The sequence below is a fragment of the Urocitellus parryii genome, chromosome 5 (genome assembly GCF_045843805.1).
Source record: "Urocitellus parryii isolate mUroPar1 chromosome 5, mUroPar1.hap1, whole genome shotgun sequence".
Taxonomy (NCBI): Eukaryota; Metazoa; Chordata; class Mammalia; order Rodentia; family Sciuridae; genus Urocitellus; species Urocitellus parryii.
Window position 1 is genome coordinate 180,334,953 of NC_135535.1, and position 24,462 is coordinate 180,359,414.

At 38.9% G+C, this 24,462-nt stretch overlaps 1 protein-coding gene across 1 annotated transcript in view; it reads left to right on the plus strand.

Annotated features, from left to right (window-relative positions):
• Cc2d2b (coiled-coil and C2 domain containing 2B) overlaps window positions 1-24,462 on the plus strand; it is a 117,723-nt gene that overhangs the window by 91,349 nt on the left and 1,912 nt on the right. Inside the window, 9 exon segments of the mRNA XM_077799110.1 lie at window positions 7,248-7,346; window positions 9,511-9,696; window positions 9,858-10,055; window positions 12,122-12,211; window positions 14,743-14,856; window positions 16,972-17,106; window positions 17,724-17,846; window positions 22,505-22,563; window positions 24,045-24,222. Of these exon segments, the coding sequence (XP_077655236.1) occupies window positions 7,248-7,346; window positions 9,511-9,696; window positions 9,858-10,055; window positions 12,122-12,211; window positions 14,743-14,856; window positions 16,972-17,106; window positions 17,724-17,846; window positions 22,505-22,563; window positions 24,045-24,222 (1,182 nt within the window).

Here is a 24,462-nt window from a genome sequence, read left to right on the forward strand (position 1 = left end):
ATGAAAGGGTTATTTTGATTTGCAAGGAGTTGAAGAAACCAAGTACACAAAAATCTTGGTCTTACTTACATCGTGTATCCACAAGAATGGTCCAATCATAGCAGCTCCACCTCAACCATTTATTCATCAGAGTGCTTCAACTTATAATGCTGTGTTGCACACTTACCACATACACATGGAACAATTAGGAATATTAAGTCTTGTTTTATCACTTGATATAAGTAGTTCCTATACCAGCAGATTTCTAAAAGCTTAATTAAATATGTAATTTTATTCATGGTCTTTTTTTTTTTTTTAGTACCAGGAATTGAACCTTGAGGTGCTTAATCACTGATTCACATCCTCATCCTCTTTATTATTTTTATTTTGTACATTTTTAGGGTCTCACTAAGTTTCTTAGGGTCTTTGCTGACATTGGCCTCAAACTTACAATCCTCCTACCTCAGCCTCCCGAGTTACTGGGGTTACAGGCATGTGCCACCAGGTCTGGCCATATTCATTATCTTAAAAATAAATATTTTTCATTGCTTCTCAGAGAAGATGCATAGGGAACCAATTTTAACGTGAACCTCAGCACAGGTAAGATTTATTGCCTGAGATAAAATGGTCCTATGAAGCCTGCAGGACCCTTGGGATTGGTTAATGCACTTAAGATCACATCAGTCCGAAGTCCAAAGCATAAATTGCTTCAAGCTACTAAGTGTATCTGTTACCTTTTAGACTAGAGCAACACAGTCCCTGCCAAGTTCTGTTGTTTCTAGTTAGCTTCTAGATCCTTCTAGTATTCTCTGGTCAAGTGGAAGGGGTAACCTGTCAAGTACAGAAAAGTTTGAAGGGCCCAAAGGCAACGGGAACTGAAGGTGTCCCCCACTTCTGGCCTTTGGTAGATGAATGAAAATGTGACTGTAAGCAAAAATAACAGAAAGGGGAGCAGACCTCAGGGGATCAGCTAGCAGTCTTTATTAGGCAGTGATGAACGGCACATGGCACATTTTCAGGGGAGAAAATGGCAATCGGTTACAAGAGGGGGTCTGTTTTTTATAGGTTTTAATGAGATAGCAGAATGTTTTAGTGTGACTTAATCATTAGAGACTTGGGCAGTCAGGAAAATAGTTGTGCAGGCTCAAAATCTAAATCAGAACAACAGTTGTAAAAGTTTGAAACCCGTTGATACTGGGATGAAAGTCCAGAGCCCAGAGCCCAGAGCCCACGGTTTGCCTTCTTTCTCCCCAGGAGTTGTTATTCCATATCCTTCAGTGACGAAAAGTGGAGTGGATCATAGGGTCTGCCAGTGGGAGGGGTGGTGGTGGCAGGAAATGCCAATCCTTTTTATGCCTAATCCCTGCTTCTCCCCACTACACATAATTCTTCTGATCTTAAAAATAGAGTTATTGAGGGAAAACTGGTAAACAAGAATGTGCACATATTTGAGGAAATTTCTCAAGTTTTGACATGTATATATGATACCGGTGATGAGAATCAAGCTGGAGTCCCGTCTCCCTTAGGTGAAGTTTGAACACCAGATTTCTCTTGTGGAGGCAAGCACAGAAAACAAATTTTATTTAAAGGATAGAACAGAGATAGACTTTTCCAAAGAGAAGGGGCCCCAGAGCTGAGTGTCTGAAGAAGTGGGGGTGTCTGACCCTTTTATAGGTTTTAGATTTTCTTTTTCTCATGTTCTCTCCCCTATCCTGCCTACCAGACTAGTGACCCAAAGGTGGGCCAAACAGAGGGGAAGGCGCCTTCCAGAATGTCACAAGCAGTTCCTGCAGACTCGGTCTGAGGCACAGTTAGATTCAATTCTATATATTTTATTGATGCTCATCACACTTCAGACACACATCCTAATTCTAAGTCCTGAGTCTACACCCCAGGGTTCCAGACGCTCACCTGTGATGCTGGAACTCGACCAAGGCCAGAGGCCTCTGGTACAGGGGGGACAACAGCGATGGAGGCCTCAGCCTGTCTGTCCAGGTCTTGTTAGTCCTGTCCGCCCCCAGAAGCCCAGGTTTTAAAATTCTAGTTCAGTTGTGCTTGCAGCTGATAACTGGGTGAAGTCTGTGGTGCCCCAGGTCTTACATCACTAACTTAAATTTATCTAAGTTCTGCAGTATATCTAAGTTTTGCAGTTCACATTACATCATGGGCATACTGCTTATGGTCTTTTACTCAACATACACTAATTGATATAATCAACAGTCAATAATCCTATTTCTGGCATTCATATCACAGGGGTATAGGCAGGAAGGGAGCAGTCCAAGGGGCCTTCATTCATTAACAACACCTACAACTCCCTGCAACTACAACTCCCTGCAACTCCCTGCAGGGAGGAACAATCCCTTGGAGGCAGGTATCTTTGACAACAGGTTGGAGGAAATGGAGTGATCTGAAGGTATTTTATTTCCTCTTGAATGAGCCCCCATCTTTCTTTCTTTTTAAATATTTTAGCTGTAAATGGACATAATACTTTATTTTTTTATGTGGTGCTCAGGATCGAACCCAATACTTCACAAGTGTGAGTGAGGCAAGTGTTCTACCACTGAGCTACAACACCAGCCGGAACTCCCATCTTTCTGATTAAATCATTTATTACCTACCCTGACTGTCCTTTTGCCCCACACCACTTCTTATACACCATTAAATTATCATCACAATCAAGAAAATGAGCATATCCATTATCCTCAAAAGTCTTCCCCTGCCCAGTTGACATCTCCCTTCCTCTCCTTCGCGTCTCCCACCCAGGCAACCACTGGTCTGCTTTGTCACTATAGTTTATATTTTATGCAATTTTATAGAAACTGAATCATCATAACCCAATGTATACAGGAACTGAAATGTCACATTGTACTGCATAATATTTGTACAAGTGTTGAAATTAACTAAATTCCAATGATCTTACTAATGTTAATATTTGTGTGATAAATTCATCCAGATTAGCTGCATCTTTTTTATTAAAATATTATATTATACATACCATTTTATAACCTGATATGATGATATTTTGAATTCTTTTGCAAGTCAATAAACATGAAATTATATTTCAAAAAAATAATAATGGAATCATACAGTATGTAATCTTTTTTCCCCTTGGTCTTGCTTCTTTCACTCAGAAGAAATTATTCTGAGATTTATCATGTTGTAGTGTTTATCAAGTAATTGATTCCTTTTTATTGTATAGTAGTATCCCATTGTTTATTTGTTGATGAACATTTAGGTTATTTTCGGTGGGTTTTCTTTTTTTTTTGGTTCCTTTTTTGTATTTTGAGGTGTTGGGATCAAATTCAAGGCCTCACACATGCTAGATAAGTGCTCTACCACTGAATATGCCCACAGCCCAATTTTCTTTTTTTAATTATTAAAATAAAGCTTCTAAGAACATTTATGTACATTTATATACAAGTCTTTTTATAGACAAATGCTTTCATTTCTCTTAGAAAATGAAAGGCTGGATATTAAGATGAAAAGCTTCTGAACTTTTTTCCAAGTGATTGTAACTTTTTGTTTGTTTGTTTGCACCAGAAACGTACGACACAGTTCTTTTTTTACAAATATTTTGTCAGATTTTTAAATTTTAGCCATGCTAAAAGATATGTGATGGTTTCTTATTGTGATTTTAGTTTGTATTGACCAATGACTAATGATATTGAGCACTTTTCCATGTATTTATTTGCCATCTACATATCTTTTTTGGTAAAATATTTCAATTATGTTCTTTGTTTTTAAATTGAGCTACTTATTTTTTATTATTGAATTTTGAGTGTTCTCTGTATATTTTACATGTCATTTATCACACACAATTGCAAATATTTTCTCCCAGTATACAGATTATATTTTCATTTTCTTGATAGTGTCTTTTGAAGGACGAGGTTTTTAATTTTGATGGAGCCACTTGCTTCTGTCCTCATATTTTTCAGCTCTATTTTTGCAACTCTCTTCTTAAGTTCACATACATTTAGGAAGGAGGGTATTTCTTCATGAAGAATTGATCCTCTACTATTATGAAATATCTCTCTTTAGTCTTTATATTTCTTGCTTTAAAATCTGCTTTATCGGGCTGGAGATGTAGATCAGTGATACCACACATATTTAGCAGGTATGAGGCCTGGGGTTTAATCCCTAGGACTGAAAAAAAAATCTGATTGATCAGCTATAAATATAGTCACTGTGACTTTCTTTTAGTGTTCATATGACATATCTTTTTCTTTCTTTTAACCTGTATCTTTATTTAAAATGGTAAGCAGCATATAGTTGAGTCTTGCCTTTTTATCCATTCTGAAAATCTCTGACTTTTAATGTATGTCCATGTTACAGTTTAAATCTGAGGGGTCCCCAGAAACTCATGTGTGAGACAATGAAAAAATTTTCAGAGGTGAAATGATTAGATTATGAGAGATGTAGCCTAATCAATGGATTAATCTGGTAATCTTATTAACTGGGCAGTAACTATAGGTAGATAGGTTGTGGGTGGAGGAGGTAGGTCAGTGAGGGTGTGCTTTTGGGGCTTATATTTTGACCTTGTGAGTGGAGTACCCACCCCTTCTCTATCTTCACCCCTCCCCTTCCTGGTTGCCTTGTCCTGAGCCACCTCCCTCTGCCATACCCTTCCAACATGATGTTCTACATCACCTCAGACCCACAGATATGGAGTTGGATAACCATGGATTGAACCTATGAAATCATGAACCAAAATAACCTTTCCTCCTCTAAATTGTTCTTGTCAGATACTTTGGTCACAGCTACAAAAAGCTGACTGAAACAGAAATTGGTACCAAGAAGTAGAGCTGTTGCTGTGACTAACTTAAGCATGTGGTTCAGAAGTTTTAGGAGCTGGTTTGTGGGAGGAATAAAAAGTTTTGAGAGTCAAGCTAGAAAGGTTTTAGAATGTTATGAGTGGAATTTAATGGACTATTCTGGTGGGACCTCAGAAGACCAAAATGCCAATAGGACTATGAACAGTAAAGAGTAGGCTCATGAGGTTCAAGAGGGAAGGAGGACTATACTGGAAACTGGACTAGAGGCCATCCAGCAAAGAAGTTGTCTACATTTTGCCCATGTCCTGAGGTTTCTGTGAGGCTGATGCACTAATCTGGTGGAGGAAACTTCAAGGCAGCACAGCTTTCAGGTGGTGGCATAAATATTACTGATGGCTTTCAGTCAAGTTAACTGTGACAGTCAACAGCAGAAATAAGAGCAGAAAGATTTGAAAAACTTGCCATTTGACCAGAAAAAATGCAAGTAAAACTGGGGCTAAGGAAGGTGTGGTTGTTACAGAAATTACAGCCCCTAAAGAGACATTGCTAAGTACTTTACCCAGAAATAATAGGAAAGATGGCTTAAGGGCATTTCAGAAATTGACAAAACCATACCCATCTGAGGCTCAAGGGTGTGAAGGTAAAAATTCCTTTGAGAAGAAACCACTGGGGCACCCAACTTAGACAGGGGGACCTAGGAAGTTGTTTTACTGTGGTCAGCCACAGGCACTCGGGGACTGCTGCAGCCAGAGTTCTAGAAAGCTTGACTACTTCTCAGTACAGTAGCAGACCTTTGCAATCAACCACTTGGTACTGGATCTTCAGGATTGCAGGATGCTGGATATAGGGGGTCATGAAGACATCCAGCAAGCTTTCAAAGGGAGACCTGGCAGTCCAAGCAAAGTGTAGCAGGGTCAGAGTCCCTTTGGGCTTCCTCAGAGAGGGCAATGCATGAGAAGGAAGCCAGAGCTTCATTGGAGTCTTCCAAGATGCCAGTAATATGAAATGTATACTGAGGAAAGCTGCAGGAATCTTTCAGTGACCATGTGAGAGGCCATGTGAGGTGCAACAAGCAAAGCTACCGAGGCAAAACTACACAATCCCTGTGGAGAAAACATCACAGTGCCATGTGCCCCAGATGCTGGATATAGAGCTATGGAACTTTTTTGCCCAGCTGGATTTTGGTCTTACTTTGGTCCTATGATTAATTTTTGTGTCCCCATTTCTTCTTAATAAAATGGAAATGTTTACTCTATGTTATTATATATTGGATATATGTAACTTGCTTTTGAGCTTTACAAGTTTTTTTAAAATTTATGAGTTTGCCTTGAGTCTCAGATGAGAGTTTGAACTGGGACTTTTGGGTAATGCTGGAACCATTAAGATTATGGGAACTCTTGGAAATGGACTAAATGTATTTTGTATTTTGTGAAATGGGCATGAGTTTGGGGGCCAGAGGCAGAATATTAGGGTTTAGATATGAGATGTCCCCCAAAAGCTCATATGTGAGACAATGCAAGTATTTTCAGAGGTGAAATAATTACATCATGATAGGTATAACCTAATCAGTGGATTAATCCACTGTTATGGATTAACTGGATTGTAACTATAGGCAGGTTGGGTATGCTTGAAGGAAATAGGTCACTGGGGATGTGCCTTTGAAATTTATATTTTATCCCTGGTGAACAGAGAGTGTGTTCTCTCTCTCTCTCTCTCTCTCTCTCTCTCTCTCTCTCTCTCTCTCTCTCCCCCTCTCTCCCCCCACCCTTCTGGATTGCTATGTCCTGTACCTGTTTCCTCCTCTAGCCCTTCCACCATGATGTTCAGCCTTACCTCAGGCTCAGAGCTATGGAATTGGCTGACTATGGACTGAACCTCTGAAACCATAAGCCAAAATAAACTTTTCCTCCTCTAAATTATTCTTGTCAGATATTTTGGTCACAGAATGAAAAGCTGACTAAAACAGTCCATTTACACTTGTATAATTATTGATCTGTGTTCCATTTTCCTATTGTTTTTCTGCTTATTCCACCTATTTTTCTTTTGCCTTCTTCTGGATTGTTACGGTACTTTTATAATTTCATTTTATTTCTACCCTGGCTTATTGGCTATGATTCTTTGTTAAGTATTGTTGTAGGGTTTACAATATATATTTTAACTTACCACATGTTACCTTTATAAAACATAGTACCACTCCACATATATTGGAAGAATGGGCTATTGTGAAATTTCCTATTCTTTGTGCTAATATTGTCATATGTTTTACTTATAAATATCATAAACTACATAACAGTCATATTTTTGCTTTAAATAGTCAATTATCTTTTGAAAAAATTAAAAAGCAAGAAAAATGTATTTCTTTTTAGCTTTTAGTTTCTTTTAAAAAGAGAATAAAAATTATTTTAATGACCTGTGGATTTTTGAAACTGCTCATCACATGACATTAAGTAATAGAAACTTTATTTTAGTAAATTTAATTTTAATTTATTTTAATAGGATAACTGTCTCAAGAGCTGTACTTGTCACTCATATTTAAGAAAAAACTGGCTTGGTTCCATTGTCTTACCTTTCTCTGCTCTTCTGCAACAATCTGAGGTAAGAAAATGGTTCTTTGCTAATTGCTTTTGGTTAATGAAAATGCTTTATGTTGTTTTTAAATTAGATTCTGTGACCTACTGGTTGGAAAGTTAGTTGAAATGATCCTGTAGGAGAATACTTGGAGATTCAGAGTGTTTGAGGGTTTTGATTGTCTTCAGAACAGGGTATGCCCACAAATTTATTTCTTATATCTTTAGAGCATTTAGTAAGAAAGAATAACTAGCCTTAGAGCAACATTCATATTTGCATATGTGAATTTTGTGAGACCGGGTTTATGAAACATTCTGATTAATGGTGTTGCTTTATAATCATTGAATCCAAAGAATTTCATTTTGTGGGCACTGTTTTTAAATAATGATGAGACTGATGACTAGAACTGATCTCTGTGAGACCCTCAGAGAGCTCTGCTCTTGGGTTACCTGGCAGGAAAATGCCAAGAAAGCATAAATCCACTGCCCTAGACTCCATTCTGAGCTCTGTCACCCTTAGTGAGGGCTCCTAGGCCAGGCACTTGACATCTCCAAGGTTGTGCTAGACTCTGAAGATGTGAAGATTTAGAAGTGGGTTTTCTACCTCAACGAGTTCACTATCTACAGAATAAAACCAACATGTTGGTAATATGCGTTATGCTATCAAGCTTTAGTAGAGGCATGAGAGCTGTACTATGAAAACATATATAGTAGTGCTTTACTCTTTCTGGGCTCTAGTCAGGGCTTGGAGAGGTTGGTGTTGGCTAAGAGAAGAATGAGAGGTCAAGGAAGCCTTCACTGGAGATGACTTTTGAGTCAAATTCTTGAAGATGAATTTCTCAAGCAAATGAAGGCATTTGAGTGAGAAGGAATCAGGTGTGTATTAGCTAGGACTGCACTCTGCCATATGTGACAGAAAACTCAACAGTAGGTATGGGGTCTACTGCACTGCCAGCGCAGCAGCTCCAGGATATCATCAAGAATCTAAGCAACTTGTTTTTCTTTCCCACTATTATTATTATATGTCTTTCATTCCCTTAATTGCAAAATGTTCGCTGCAACTCTAGCCTCATATCTATGTTGCAGCAGGAGATAGGGAGAAACAAAATCTGTCAGTGCCTAACTAGGAAAACAGAAGCTTCCTCAGAAAACCCCAGTGGACTTCTGCTTGCATCTTACTTATGTGACATGGCCTCTACCTGGCTGTCACATTACCAACTAAAACTGTTGATAAGAAAGGAAGAGAGAATGGATACTAGGTGAGAGAGCAGAAGTGCCTGCATAACGTGTAGTCACATGATGTCTGAGGGAGCATGCTGCAAATAAAGAGTGACAGGGATCTATGTTGTTGGAGGTACAGACTTCCTACACTCATCAATCCCTGCAGCTACTCTCTGAAACTAGACAGGAGGTAGGCAAGAATGTGGCTTCAGAGATGGACAAACCTGGGTTGTCATCCTGGCTCTACAACTCATTGGTTCTGTGGTCTTCCACCAATTACTTCAACAATCTGAGCCTCAGTTTCCTTAGTATAAAGTGAACATCAGGACAGTATCTATTCCACTGGGTGATGTCTCTCACACTCTCATGTGTGCATACACACACACAACACACACACAACACACACACACACACACACACACACACACACACCTGTTCCCTTGTCATGTGGACTTCAGGTTATCTTTCCTGCTATAACATTTTTTCTTCCCTCTGGGTCCAATCAAAATATAACATAATTGGGGCTGGGATTGTGCTCAGAGGTAGGCACTGGGTTCAATCCTCAGCACCACATAAATATAAAATAAAGACATTGTGTCCACCTATAACTAAAAAATAAATATTAAAAAATATTGGGCATCTTGTTAAAATATATATATATAACATAATTGTTAAGCATCTTCTGTGAGCCTAAAATATATTTTTCAAGCACTTTTATCACTATGGTATAGTAATTTGCTTCCTTGCTTCATCTCTTTCTCACTCCTTCCCAAGTACATATTAGGCAGGACCCAAGGTGTCAAAAGTATCTGTAGATCATCCCAGAGAACCTGGTCATGCTCAATCAAGTACCTGTGTAAGCCTGTTCCCTCTTGCAGAGGAGATGGGGCTGGCCTATAATATATTTAACTATAATATAATTGATGTTGATTTTTATCATGCATAATTATTATGTCAATATGTTCTTTCAGATTAGTGGAACATTTCAAGTAAATATTCCACCAGTTTTACTTGGGTACACTTGGAGTAAGACTTACGTATCGCCTAAAGAAGATTATTGCAATGGGCAGAATTTTAAAGAATGTACCTTCTTAAATATTTTTGCTACTATTGAACCTCAAATATCATACATTGCCTTTAATCCCAAACTAGATAAGGTAGGTCTTACACTGAATTTCTTTTAAATACGTTATCAAAGAAGGATAAATTATTTCAAAAATCAATAATTTCAGAGCTGACAAAAATAAACATTGGCTTTTGTTATTTTCCTTTGGGAATAATATAGTACAATGCTGAAATACTTTCAATTTTATTCTAGTTTTCAGACCAAACAGATGTTTTGCAGAGAGCACAGGTTTTTAAACAAAATTGTAAACTAGTGTTTCCCAACAGAAGAATCATAACTACTGTTTTTAATGATGAAGGGATACAGATATTAGTAACAAGATATATCAAGGCATTAAATCCACCTCAACAACTCCTGGATACATTTCTTCATGATTCTAATGCAACACTTGTAAGTAACAATTATTTTAAAACAAATTTGCTGTGATTAAAGAGTATCTATGAAGAATCACATATGCCTTTTGTTTATTTGGGTTCAATCTAGTCAGTTGTCCTTCCTCTGAATAGTTATAGTATAAGTGAGTTATATAGTATATGTGAGTTATAAAGTTCCCTTTAAGTTAAAATCGAAAGTCTTGATTCATGTTGCTTTTGTTATTATCTGCTTTTCTGTTTCTTCCTGCATAGGTGTCCAGGAGATAATAGAGTTCTCAGATTTATGTCAAAGGCATATCTTTTATGTTTAAATAAATAAATCTTTTTAAAAATTTTTTTGGTTGTAGTTGGACATGATACCTTTATTTTTATTTTTATGTGGTGCTGAGGATCGAACCAAGCACCCCTCATGTGTTAGACAAGTGCTCTACCGCTGAGCCACAACCCCAGTCCCTAAATAAATAAATCTTAACTTCTTTGCTTGTCAAGGACTGTGAACCATATGTATTAACTGCATGGAGCCACCAGTGTAAAAGGTCATAATAGTGCATAATTGGCAGCTACTGTACATTAATGAAAATGATAATGAGCTTTCTGTGTTAACTTATTATTATTTGCTTAATACAAAGAAATATAACCCTTTTTCCCTTCTTCCCTTACTCTGCATCTTTGTCTCCAGCACCCTATGGGGGAAAATCGACAGTAGAAATTTTGCTATTTGAGAAAGCAGACTGTACCACTATCTCTTGTGGCAGCAGCTTATGACAAGTTTACATTGAAAAAAATAAATTCAGGCTTTCAACCTAAAAGCAAACATTTTAAAAAGTTTAACATTTGTACTTTCTACCACATGTTTAATGTTGATGCATATAGTATAGCTTATAACAAGCTTACATTGAGAAAACCAATTCAGTCTTTGAACCTAAAAGCAAATCAAACATTTGCTATTTTGCAACATCTTTTTAAATTTTCAACATTTGTACTTATGGTGAATATTTTATTTGATGCATATTGTTATGTTTAATTTTTAATAATTTATTATAATAAAATTTAATTACTAATTGCCGCAGTCTGGCTGGGCAAATAACCGGGAGGTGACAAGCAACTTGAAGGTTGAAACGGGAGCTGCTTTATTACGGAACAACAGAGGTATATATAACCTACTGATTACACACAGCTTGACTCAATTAGCATTATCTAGATACAGTAGTCAGCCAATAAGGAATCCTCATCATCTTTTTTTTTTTTTTAAGATTTTCCAATCAGTTTATTTAGATTGAAAGAACTCAGAAGTTACCTGATGTTACCTTCAGGTAACATCAGAGTGTGTGGCAAAGAAATGGGTCATTGCAATATTAGTGATTGCTCTATGCGCACCCCTCTGTGGCTAACAATGCACTTCTTTGCATTTCCTACGTCAGCTTTGCATTTATGGTTTTTAGCTAACATGGTCCTTAGGGTGATAGTCCTAATAGGATCCAGGATCCTCCCTCTTCTCCTGTTGGTCTCTGCCTCTTCAGGCTCTTCATTTGTTGTGCTGGGGTTTTAAACTCCTACTGAGCAAGCTCTGATGCCTTCTCTGTGCAGGTGTCAACAGTGGTGGTGCTCCCAGGGGTAAATGATGGAGTTCTCTCAGGGTTCCACGGGGCTGTCACTGCACAGTGCCCTGACTGCACCGCCTCCCCTCCCAGTTGCCTTTTGCTGGGATCTCCTCTCCCTGGGGACAGGTCAGTGGGAATCCTCATCATCTTAATGGCTCCGTGGTGTTGCCTCACAAACCACTCCTCCTGGCAAACTGCCAGGTGCCATCTTGACTTGGTTGCAGTCCTCAACAACGAATGTGCACTCTGGAGTCAGGCCATCTGTGCTTCATCCCCACACGATCCACATTATATATTAGCTGTGTGACCCTAATAGAATATCTTATCAGTTTTAAGTTTGGTTCTTCTTCCTTAAAACTAGAATAATAATAGTGTCTGTAGGCTTGTAGAATATACTATATGCGATGTGTACTAAATAAAGTTTGCAAAGCACTGTGCTCGTGATGGAGTTCACACTCAGTAAATGTTAATGTGATTCTAGGACCTCATTGCTCGATTTGTGTCTTTGATTCCTTTTATGCCTGACACACTGGATGAAAATGCTGATTGTGATATATGGATAACATCAGAGGTAACAGATTACATTTTGTAATTAAAATATATTTATTACTTTTCTTTTTTAAAATATTATGTATTTAGTACTTGTGAAATTTAAAAGTATTTGATAAATTTATGTATCAATTTCAGCTCTGTAGCAATCTATGGAAATAATTCATCAAAGTCAGAAATCTTTTCAACATTCAAGTGGTAGCCCATGAATATTTTGATTCAATGAAAATTTCAGGAGTGCAATATTATGACATTCTTGAGAGAGCAGTATAGCTTGTCACTATGGATGTGGTCAGGCTGAAGTCTATAGCCAACATCACCACCTTCCCAAAGCTTTCCCCACTCCCCTGATCTGAATGAAGAGCTCATCTAGTACTGCTCTTCCTTAGCAATCGGATTAAAATTCTTTTTAGACTGATTGCCACACAAATATAGGTCCTGGGCAATATTGGGAACATACTCATATTAAAAAGCTACTCATCTGTGTAAAATTCAAATTTAACTGTTTTTTTCCTAAATCTGGCAACCCTAATTTTAGTGGTTCTTCCATAACACCTTAGATTATATTTAATTACTCCTGAATTCATCCTATATCCCACACCCTGTATTCATATATTCTAATTGTAACCTTCCTGAATATAGAAGGAAACCTAGTTCTTATTTATTCTTCTGCTTATCACTTGGATGCTGCTTTCAGTTTAGCAGCACTTAATCTGGCACTTAATCTAGAATAATTTAAGGGCTGAGTTTGAGCTAAAATGGGTTTAGGGTGCACAGAGCTAACTTAATAGCTTCAGCTTCTCTGCCTTCTGCTAAGGGAGACCAAGGGAGACATATGCACATGATTAGGTATCAAGCTCCAGTAATTCAAACCTGGTGGAATTTAGAAAGGTGTTATTCAGTCTGTACTCTTCTGAGACTCTTTAATCTGAATGTGTTCAAGGATATTATAATCCTATAGAACACTGAAAGAGACTAAGCTAAAAGTAACTATGCCAGCAAATACTAGTATCTGAGTCTCCCAACCTAAATGATGCACATAAACAGGAGGTTGCTACAGGCTTGGGATTCCTCCTGATTAATGTTTTCCCACTGATGAAGTCACCAGCCACAAGATGCTCCAGAATAAAATAAAAATTATTGATTCCCACCTAATATACAGTTTTAGGAGTCAAATGAACCTGGATTCAAATCATAATTTAATGACTTGAAAGTTGCATTATCCAGGAAAAATTATGCAACCTCATCGGACCTTAGTTTCCTCATCTATATCATAAAGAAGTTTTGAAAGGACTAAATGCAAAACATCTGGAACTCAGAAAGAAAATATTTACATTCGCTTATTCTCTCCCTCTTCTTGCCATGAAATTCAGTCAGGGGGACTTCCTCAAAGTCTCTCCATCTCCTTTTAGCTCTTGTGTTCACATTATTCTTTCAGGAGGGCCTTCTTACCATCTTCCTTCCATCCCATGATCACATACAGCCTGTGCATACTAACATGGCCATGTCAGTTGTTAAAACATCAAAACACCTCCATACCCATTGGTAAATTGCTGATACCAAGAGTTCCCTGGCTCCCTCCCATTCCCCCCCCCCATCTCCTTGGCATTCTGGGGACTGAAATGAACAAGATCACATGACTCAGCTAAAGCGAAGCTGCTTTAGCCTGCAGTGTAGCTCTGTGAAAGAGTGCTTGCCTATCAGGTATGAGGCGCTGGGTTTGATCCCCAGCACTGAAACATACGCACACAAAAACATACACACACTTTTTTCACATATATATGGAGTATTTTGCATTTAAACATTTGGGCACACATATTTGGTAGATCTTTGTAATTCTTCTCAACAGAAACTAGAAACAGAGTTTTATAGAAATTTTCCTTTTATTAAAAAAAAAATTCTAGGGACAAAGCAAAATATACCTGTAGACAAAATCTAGGTTATAAACCACTAGTCTGCCACCTCTGCTGGTACCTCACCTTACTAGGTACCCTGTATTTGACCTTACACCGTGCTCAGCTGCTCAGATCTTTGAATCATTCTTTCAACTCAGATTTCCTCCTCCCTTTAAGTTAAGTATTATATTGGTACAGGACAGAATGTAGTTCCATTGTCCAAAGGGTTACCCAACCGCCAAACACTATGCCATTCCCTGTCTGATAAGGTTCCTCACAATACTGATTTATATGTCCCTGCTTGTCTAGATCAGCTTAATATTTGTCCTAAGAAAAACATCCTATTTGGGGTGCAATTTATCTAGGCACTCTACAATATCTATACTGTGTCCCCACACTGTGGGGTGACCCCAGTGTTCTAAGTGAATGTTTTCTTCTAATGCCTAACAAAACCAGAGCTTTCTGCTTTGCTGTCATCTTAGCAACATGGTTAAAAATATAATTATGTCTAGAACTGGAGGGTGCAGAAGGCCCTACCTACATTTGTTGGTTGCATGTATTACTCAACCTCCCCGTCCTTCTTTCCTTCCTTCCTTTCTCTCTTCTTCTTCTTCCTTTGTTGTTGCTGTTCTTGTTGCCTTTTTTGTTTTTGCCTTAGCGCTGCATCAGTTTGGCCCTTGGAAATAAGGAAGAGCATGCCATCCTTCTCTGTAATTTCTTTCTGTATTTTGGAAAGAAGGCACTGGTCCTCCTGGGAACCTCATTATTAGAAGTAAGTGCTGAAATAGTGAGAGCAAAATTAAGTCAGATTTCAGCTGCAAATTTAAAATATTTCAGCCCCAAGTTTTCATCTTTTTGCAAGTTAATTAGGGAATTTTGTGGGCAAATAATTAAATTAAGAGGATAATTTTGGTTCATAAAAATAGTGCTACTTCTTGAGTTTTCTAGGAATATTAAATTACCTAGTACATCTAAGGCACTGAGAATAGCACCTGTTAATGGCAAATACACAATAAATTGTGGTGATGGTGGGATTATGTAGCATTAGTTTTAGTGAAGTTGTGGTGGCAGTTATCAATCCATCATTACCAACATCATTATTCTGTGTTCTAATATTATATTTTAAGATGTTTAACAAATAATTTCCAAAATGACCCATTTTCCAGGATTTTATCTATAAGAACAGGCTAGAAATTCATTGCCTATCTGAAATTTTTACAGCTTAATATATTTACTTCTCCTGAATTCATACCTCCAGGAAGCTGTCTTTTTGGACCAACCCTACCATGAATGTCTTTCTAAGTGTAAACTTTTCACTCTGGACTTTTGGGGTTTTTTTTATGGTCACTTACTTCATTATATTCTCTTTTTTTTTTTTTTTTTGTAAAGAGAGAGTGAGAGAGGGGGGAGAGAGAGAGAGAGAATTTTTTTTTAATATTTATTTTTTAGTTCTCGGCGAACACAACATCTTTGTTGGTATGTGGTGCTGAGGATCGAACCCGGGCCGCACGCATACCAGGCGAGCGCGCTACCACTTGAGCCACATCCCCAGCCCCCATTATATTCTCTTGACACAGCTTATTATTTCTGTACCAAGTGTTAACGAACAGCCAGCCTGGGGTTGATTTCCCATATTATCCCCTGCTGTAGTTTTGAGGGCCACTGGGTGGCAGTAAACAGCCAACAGTATTTCAAGGAATCTTTGCATTTGTACCTGGGAACCAATGAGATGGGAGGCAGCCTTGGTTTTCAGCTAGCTGTGTGGTGAAGGGGCAGCCTCCTCTTTACTAGAGAGAAGCTGAACACAGTGATGAAGAACGAGGGCTTTGGAGTTAACATAATGTTAAGTTAATTTTGTCCCTGAGTTTGGAGCACAATCAGACAGGGGTTTAAAACCCTGTAGTGCCACTTACTATTTGTATAATGTCAGCTGTTTTGCTTCTCTGAGCCTCAGTTATCTACTAACAGACCTGGAATGATTCCACTTTCCTTTACCCCCAACAAGTCCCTTGACCTCTGATTCTTCATTTGGAAGGCGGGCATAATAAACATCCCTACCTCACAGAATTGGGAGTGACTTAAAGTGAGAAAGTCAGTGTAATTCTTACCATAGTGCTCAATACATATAAATGCATAAAATATTTTAAATGCTATTATTACTATTTTTTATTACCTGACATATTTATTCTTTTGCTAAGAAAGTATTACACCACAGAATAACAATATGACTTGTTTTTATTCCTCAGTCCGGTTTCCTTTATACTTTCGCTTTAGCCTCTGATTCCAAATCTTGTTCTCAAATTTAATTTAGTGACTCTTTTACTTCTTTAATGGTTCTGTCAGAATCTCAAAGCAGTTTCTATTCCATAACTCAGCCTGGTGTTCACCCTCAGTCTTAAATATACTCTAACCCCAGTGGGGCTGGTTAATAGGGCACCCTGTGTGAATTGAACAAAAGGGCCCCTGCCTCAAAACTTTAGTGCCATCTGTTGGAAATCCATGGTAATACACTGACTCCGCTAGAGTAACATTGTATTGCAGTCAGGGTGCACCTGCAGGATCAGGCATGGCGGCACTAGCACATAAGTTTTTTCATTTGAATTCTCATGCTAACCTGGCCTACATATTTATGGAGCTTTGAGGGGTTTGTTTTTTCCTTTTCAAAAAAAATGTAAAAGCCCTTTAAAAAGTTCCTTTAAAAACTGGAATTATTAAATTACAATTCCCACATACAGAAGTTAGTTAAATCCATCAAAAAGGACTTAAAGGGATGGGGATGTAGCTCAGTTGTAGAGTACTTGCCTAGCATGTGTAAAGCCCTGGATTGGATTGGATTCCCAAAACTACAAAAGAAAAAAAAATATTTCTAATCTTTTTTCTTATACAGGGACATGTGGCTTATGTATTAACTCAAGAAATTGATGAATATTTGCTTTGGAATCCATCAACTGGGCAATGCCACAAGAAGTTTGATCCATTTTGTCCCTTACAAAGTGTAGACTGCTTATTCAATGATAGAAATGCAAGTATCCAGGGTAGATCTTATTTTGAATTATGTTCTCAAGAATCATCCTGGTGGGCTGGGGTTGTGGCTTAGTGGCAGAGCACTTGCCTAGCATATGTGAGGCACTGGGTTCAATTCTCAGCACCACATATAAATAAATAAAATAAAGGTCCATTTATTTAGTTTATTTTCGACAACTAAGAAATATCTAGAAAAAAAAAAAACAGAATCATCCCAGCAATATGATAGGGTTTTTTTGTGTGTGTGTCTTTTTTTGGAACTGGTGGTTGAACCCAGGACTTTGTGAACACAAGGCAGATGCTTTGCCACTGAGCTACATCCCAGCCCATGGCAACATGTTAGCTGGAGAAGTCTGAAGATGTGTTCAATCAGAATCCCTGGGGTACAGGAGTTGGACAGTCTCTTATCCTTAAAGCTCCCCTAGATGATTCTGTAGAGCCTTTGAGGTGGAGAACCAATGATCACAAAGCCCTGGGGTCTGCTTCTGCCTCAGACCCTGTTTGGCTTCTGCCACTTCACTGAAGTAGTAAGATTATAAATTTCACTCCATCCTAATCACTATGGGCCTTGTATTCCCATGGGCTCAAACTGACCTTATGTTAATCTTTTAATAGGTCTGGTTTAATATTCAACAAAATAACACACCAATGGCTGTGCATTTTGACTATTCAAAGGAAAGTTTCTGGAAACAGTTGTTTCCAAAAAGTTTCCAGGGGATGCAAACACAGAGCATTCAGGTAAGTCATGTTTTCTAGGTGTGTCTGTATGAGAGTCACCATTTCTTCTAGTGACCAATCTTGTTATATTTTATAATTGATTGCTTATTGAGTTATTTGGCACTGCTCATCAAAAGTTAGTTTTCTTTGCCATCCACAAACACATCTGTGTTTGAATTACTTTGACTCCTTCCTCTGTCTTCAGCAAAAAAAGAAATTGAGAAAAAATATCTCAAATATAAATTTAGACTTTATAATTTTAAAAAATTTCATCATAAACCTAGCATATAATGTTCAAGATAGGTGAATAAGTTCTGACATTGACTTAGCCTTGCTACTTCACATTCGTGGTGATCATCAAGTGTAAAATCAACAAACACGAAAATGCTTATTTGGGCTCACAGTGGTTATCTCATGGAATGGAAACAGGATGGAAACACTAGCAGTAAGGCTGAAGCAGGGATGACAACAAGGATCTGAAAACGTCTCAGGAAAATCATGGAGCCAGATTAAGCATCACATTTTGAAGTCAAGAATTATGATGTGGCTCCCCTACTGCCCTGCTTTTGGAAGAAGATGGGGAAAACCCCTGAGAATGTGCTGCCTGGGGCTCAGGAGGCAGGGGGCCAGGAGCTGACCCAGTCCCTAGATGTCTTGGCCAGCGAATCTGTCAAGTACTCTGTCTCACTTTGGGAAGGCACTCCAAATATCATGCCCACGGATATTTCTAGATGAGGACCATGGTATGGCAGGACACAGGCATTTGCAAAGTCCACAAACGGAGCTGAGAGAGAAAAAACAGGAAATAGACAAAAACAAAATAGACAAAAGACAGCTTACCTTCACTCATAATCAGGAAATTCAAAACAATAAAACAGTATTCACATGCATAAAATTGACCAAAAAAAAAAAAAAACAAAACAAACAAACCTGTGAGCACACCAACTATCAAAGATGCAGAGAAATGATAGAACTGTAAATTGTTGTAATCTCATTGGAAAGCAATATGGTATCTGGTAAGGTTGAAGATACTCAATCTGTGATCCACCAATTCAAATCTGTGCATAGATACCCTAGAGGAACACGCCCAGAGAGAGAAGCACAACAATGTTTATATGAAAGGATTGCTTAAATAGCAAAACATCGGAAACAATTCAGCAATTAGAAAATTAGTACATGAGTTGTGAAGTATCCATACAATGAACTCTTCCATACAGCAGTGAAAAAGATATGAATAAATTCAACATAGTTCTCAATTTGAACATGTGTTCCATCAGAATTTCTGAGGGTGAGACCTATACGTCAATATTTTTTAAAGCCCCTCATGTGATTCTAGTGTGCAGCCAATATTGTGAACCACTATCCAGGCCTATCAACATGTATGAATATTTTTTTTTAATGTTAAACACCAGGTGCACAGTGCACCCAGCAATTTGGGAGGCTAAAGCAAGAGGATCCTCAACTTAATGAGACCCTGTCTCTAAATAAAAAAAGAAGTACTTGGGATATATCTCAGTGGGAAAGAGCCCTTGAGTTCAATCTCTAGTACCAAAAAAAAAGGTAATGTTAAGCAAAATTTTAAAAAATATGTGAAATGATACATATTATACAAAACCATTTATATGAAGTTTTAAAAACTCGTGTGCGCATGCACGTGTATGTGTGTGTGTGTGTGTGTGTGTGTGTGTGTAGAAAGACAGTGATGTATAAAAGCATTTGTGGGACTGATAAATACTAAATTCAGGTTTGTGGTTACCTTTGGGGGGAGAAATAAATGAATGAGATCAGGGAGCAGTAGTACTTCAAGTACTAGATTTTTTTAAAAATCTAGAACAAATATGGAAGAATGAATGCAAAGATTAGACATCATCCTCTATGCTTGTAAATTCAAGACAATCCAAAATATCAAAAAGAACAGTGGTGGTGGGTTGGGGTTGTGGCTCAGCCGCAGAGCACTCTCCTAGCCTCCTAGCACGTGCAAGGACCTGGGTTTGATCCTCAGCACCACATAAAGATAAATAAAGGTATTATGTCCACCTACAACTGAAAAAAAGAACAGTGGAGGGGGGACAGAACATGACACGACAGTACATGATACCTCGAAGAGTAGCAGAGTTTATAAAGGCAAGAGCTTCTCTCATGTTCAACGTTTTTCTCCCATCCTTAAAGAAAAACTGCTGTTCATTGTTTCTTGTGCTTCCTTCTAAACATTCTCCATGCAGATCAAGCATATATACATATTTTTATGTTTCCTATTTGAAACATTGTCTTGAAAAAGGGGAAACATGCTTCCATCTCTCTCCTGAACAAGCCACATTTAGAGCCTTTACAGCTCATGCCTTGCTTTCCCATCCCACAACTGTGGCTGGAGCCTCACTGCCTCCTAGGAGGACAGTGATCTATTTAGAGATGAGGTTTTTTTGTTTGTTCAATACACAATTATCCTCTTATTCATTCAGGTGATATTAATTGATTTCCTGCTGTGAGTCAGTGCTTTGCTAGGTGTGGGTACCCCAAGGGAAAAAATACATCTTAGAGGTCTTGGAGGAGGAAATAGAAGGAGACAGACAAAGAAGTGGTGAGTGATCAGTGCTATTTAAAAATAAAAAATGAGTAAGCTTTGGGAGCATGCAGGAGGTCCTGAGGAAGTGGAGTCCCAGAGCTCCAGGGAAAAGCTGTGACAAGCTAAATAAGGAAGAATTGGCAGGAGCTTGCCTACATGAAAGTTAGAGATCAGAATGGTCCAGCGGAGAGGGCAGCAGCAGGCGGGAAGACCGGCGGTGGTGAGATGTCTGTCAAGGAGCTGACTACCCTACATGGCCGTGGCCGTGGCCAGGGCTGAGCAGAGACCTGGTAAGGATTCGTGTCTTTATCTCCAGGGCAGTCAAAGCCAACATCACTACAGCAAGGGCTGCCATGATCAAACTACTTTTTAAAAAGCCTTCTGACTCAGTAGAAACTAAATCTCTCTACCAAGTTGAATGCACAAATAGAAAACCTATAGTGGTGTTGGATTTATGTCTCCATTGATTTCTTTTCTCTGGGTTAATGGTCCTTGTTCTTGCCCCTTGCCACATTCACCCCAGAACAAACCACAACTAAAGTGAACACCGTCTGTTACATACAACCAAGAACACAAATTTGAGCGTCCATGATGAGCATGTGGGTATTCAGAGATGGGGTTGACAAGGAAACCCTCTTGAAGTATTGAGGGACATGAGTTCCTGGAAAGAAAGTGGCCTTTGCCAGAAAACAAAAAAAAAAAAAAAAAACCAACAGACATCCTGTAAACTTACCAAGTCAACATTCCCAGGCCTCGGGGTGGGACCTGGAGGGGCCAGGCTCATCCACAGCAGTTGCCTGGTGAAAGATGGGAGGTAGACAATGGCGGTGCGAACCATCAGGGAGTGCAGTCCACTGGTGTGTGTGGGACGGCTGCTGTCCCTGCAAAGACAATGGAGTTCATCCTTGCCTTTCTCAGCGTCTCTTCTCTCTTGCCGTGACTCTTGAGGAGACTCCCTGGGCCTGAGACTGTTATTTAATGGCTCATCAACCATGCAGGGCATCTGAACCAGCTGGGGGGCTCATTAAAACACAGATCACTAGGCCGCACTCCAGAGTTTCTGATTCATTGGATCTGAGGAGAGGGCCAGAGTGTATTTCAAATAAGTTCCCAACTCTAGGATTGCTGGTCTGGGCCATGCTTGGGGAACCTCTAGGCCTATCCCTTTTGCCCACTTTTGTAGAATCCTCATTCCACTCGTGAGGGGAACATCTTTCCCTGTCCCTACAGCTGCCTAAGCTCTCAAAACCCAGCCCCTTGCTCTCACTCTTGTGAGCCCTGCAGGGAGGGGAGAGTTGAGTTGAGAGGGCACTTGAGAAGTTCTCCCCTCCTCCTAGAAAATTCTGTCTAGGAGGCAAACCTGAGGAAGAACCTGAGGAAGAAGGAAGAACTGTGCCTCAGGGCTGTTGGGAGCGTGGGCCTGTGGCAAGAGCTCAGAGATGGGGGAGGGTAAAATGGATCTGGGTGTGTGTGAGATTAGGTGCACATGCACACACTTGTAAGTACAAAGAATTGGCTCCTGACAAGTATAAGAAGCAAGCACTCAGAAGGATAATGATAAACTTTGTTAGAAGAGGACTAATAACAATAGCATTAATGTCTGATGTTCATTGAGTATTCCATGGGTCCGGCTTTACACATACTACTCTATTTAAAAATCTTCTCACACAAAAAAATCTTCACAAGATCCCAGAGCAGTGGGCACTATAACTGTCCCTGTTCTAAAGAGGAAGTAACAAACTCAAAAAAACAGATTAGGTAACTTTGCCAAAGTCACAGTAGGCATAAGAGACCAGTGCAGCTGTCAAAGACTATTTGGTAGAATCAATAGCATGTCAAATGCTTGTTTGAATAAATGAGGTGATGAAAGGTCTCTTAATCATGGAAAATTATTATTTATTTTTTTTTTTTTGTAAAACCATGCCCTCTCCCTTGCTCTGTTGAAGCAATGTTGAAATCAAAGGAAATACTGTGATCTATGTTTTACCCAAAGGATGGAGTGTTTTTGCCGTGAGAGATAGGCTTGGGTCCCCTAGTCTTAGCATCCCAGGGGTAACTGTGATATAAAGATGGCCTCTCTACAATCTTTCCTGATTTTCAATCATCTGTATTTCAGCCTGAAGAAATCATTTATTCTGATACTAATAAAAGCATGGTAGAAGATCTAAAGAACAGGTACCGTGGTCTCCTGCTAATCTCTTATTCAGTCACATTTCATTCCTCTATCCCAGCCTTTTAAAATACCTGTTAGATTCACCAAGAGAAGCATGAAAAGGAAGACATCAGCCATTAGTTCCACTGAGCCACCTGTCTCTTGACAGACACATTGAAAAGTGAACCCTCTTATCATCCAGGGCACTCTTTGAATGGACAGTCCAAATTAACTCGGGAGAACACTGTAGGCCACTGATGGAAAGTTCCCAGCACAGATGCCTGTTGAACCTAAGCTAATAACAATGCAGCAGCTAACGCTTCTTGGAAGTACATAAAGGAAAATGACAGTGACCCTGAGAATGGTAAAAACATCCCATTTGAATGATAGATACAGTGTTATTGTTGCTGCATGCAGGTACCTTGAAATGTTCAGTCAAGTCCAAAGGGTCACAGACTTTGCAGCGGGCCTCACTTCTAATCTAAATGCATCAGAAGCCTTTGGGTCTGACTGTCTCCAGTGACTTACTCACATGGCAGATACTCCACTACCAACTAATCAGAACAGTGTGATGAAAATCATCTGGCCACTCCTTTTTCTCACTGGAACACAATCCACTTCGCCCTCTGTTTTCTTTCCTCATTTGCCAGTTTTTAACAAGTTTACATTTAAAAAATTTTTTAATTACATGTCCCAGGGCTCAGTACAGACTTCTTGAATTTTTATCTGGAGGTGAAAGAAACATTCTGATAAAGCCCTGCAGGGGATTCTGAGAATAGCTACTATTGTGATCCTCTGCAAACTCCTACCTATTTAGCTGCATCATTAAACCTAGCCAAGAAGAAACTCCCAGCAGCTTTTGTAACACACACTGTGGTTAGAAACTAAATCCACGCAGTCATCCTACACAGAAGAGAGGCTTCCCAGGAGGTCCCCATCAACCATACTGTTCTGCCTTCCCTCCTCTTCCCAGCACAGTTCCTCACCAGACACTGTTCTAACTGATAAACCCTCACTGAGCCATATTCTTGTAGAGGAAGGCTGATAATCAAACCCATTAGTCCATTGCCTGGTTTCCTTTCAACTCTGCTTATTAAATTAACTGATCTAATAATCTTGTCCCTGTTAACATCATCCCAGGCAAGATACCTGAGTTTCTGTATTCTTGGAAAAACAATGTCATATATCAAAGAAAGGTCTTACAGAGTAGGGATGTTGGTCAGTAGATGTTTTCAGCAGCTTCTTAACTCACGGGTAACTGGAAAAGAGTTGTGCTCCAGAGACCTAGTTTCTGGCCAACCAATCTCCAGCCAACCAACCCCTGTTTCTTCCTAACTTCATTAATGTGAATGGTGGCAGACGGCCCTAGCTAAAGAGGTCTGGTTTCCTCTTACGACCAAAAAGCATCATTCTCATACTTAAAGAATCAAATGACAAAACTCTCATCACACTTACTAAATGTGTTGTAATTTGTCACAGAATTATCTTTGCATTCTTACCTTAGGATTGAAAGGACTCTAAAGTGTAAGATCATGGAATGGAGACCTAAACACACAACACGTTGGAATCGACAATGTATTTCTATTTTGCAACAACTCCTCCCTAAGCTGGAACTTGGCACAAGAAGCTTTGTTTCATCTGAAGAAGAGAGTGAATTTGAAAGACTGATGCAATTTTATTGGGTTTGTATATGATTTCATGCATTAATAACCTTGGGTTATCTGTGTTGTTCATTGCCAAAAAATAGCAATCTTCAATATTTCTTAAGTGCCTTTTATCTTTGTCCTACAAGATAGATGCTATGGCATTAAAATGTATTTACTTATGAACCAAGGAAATTGCCAATGTAGTGAACAATTATTATAGAACCATATTGTGTGGCATTTTCTTGGGACAAGTTGCATGTTTTATGACATATGAAC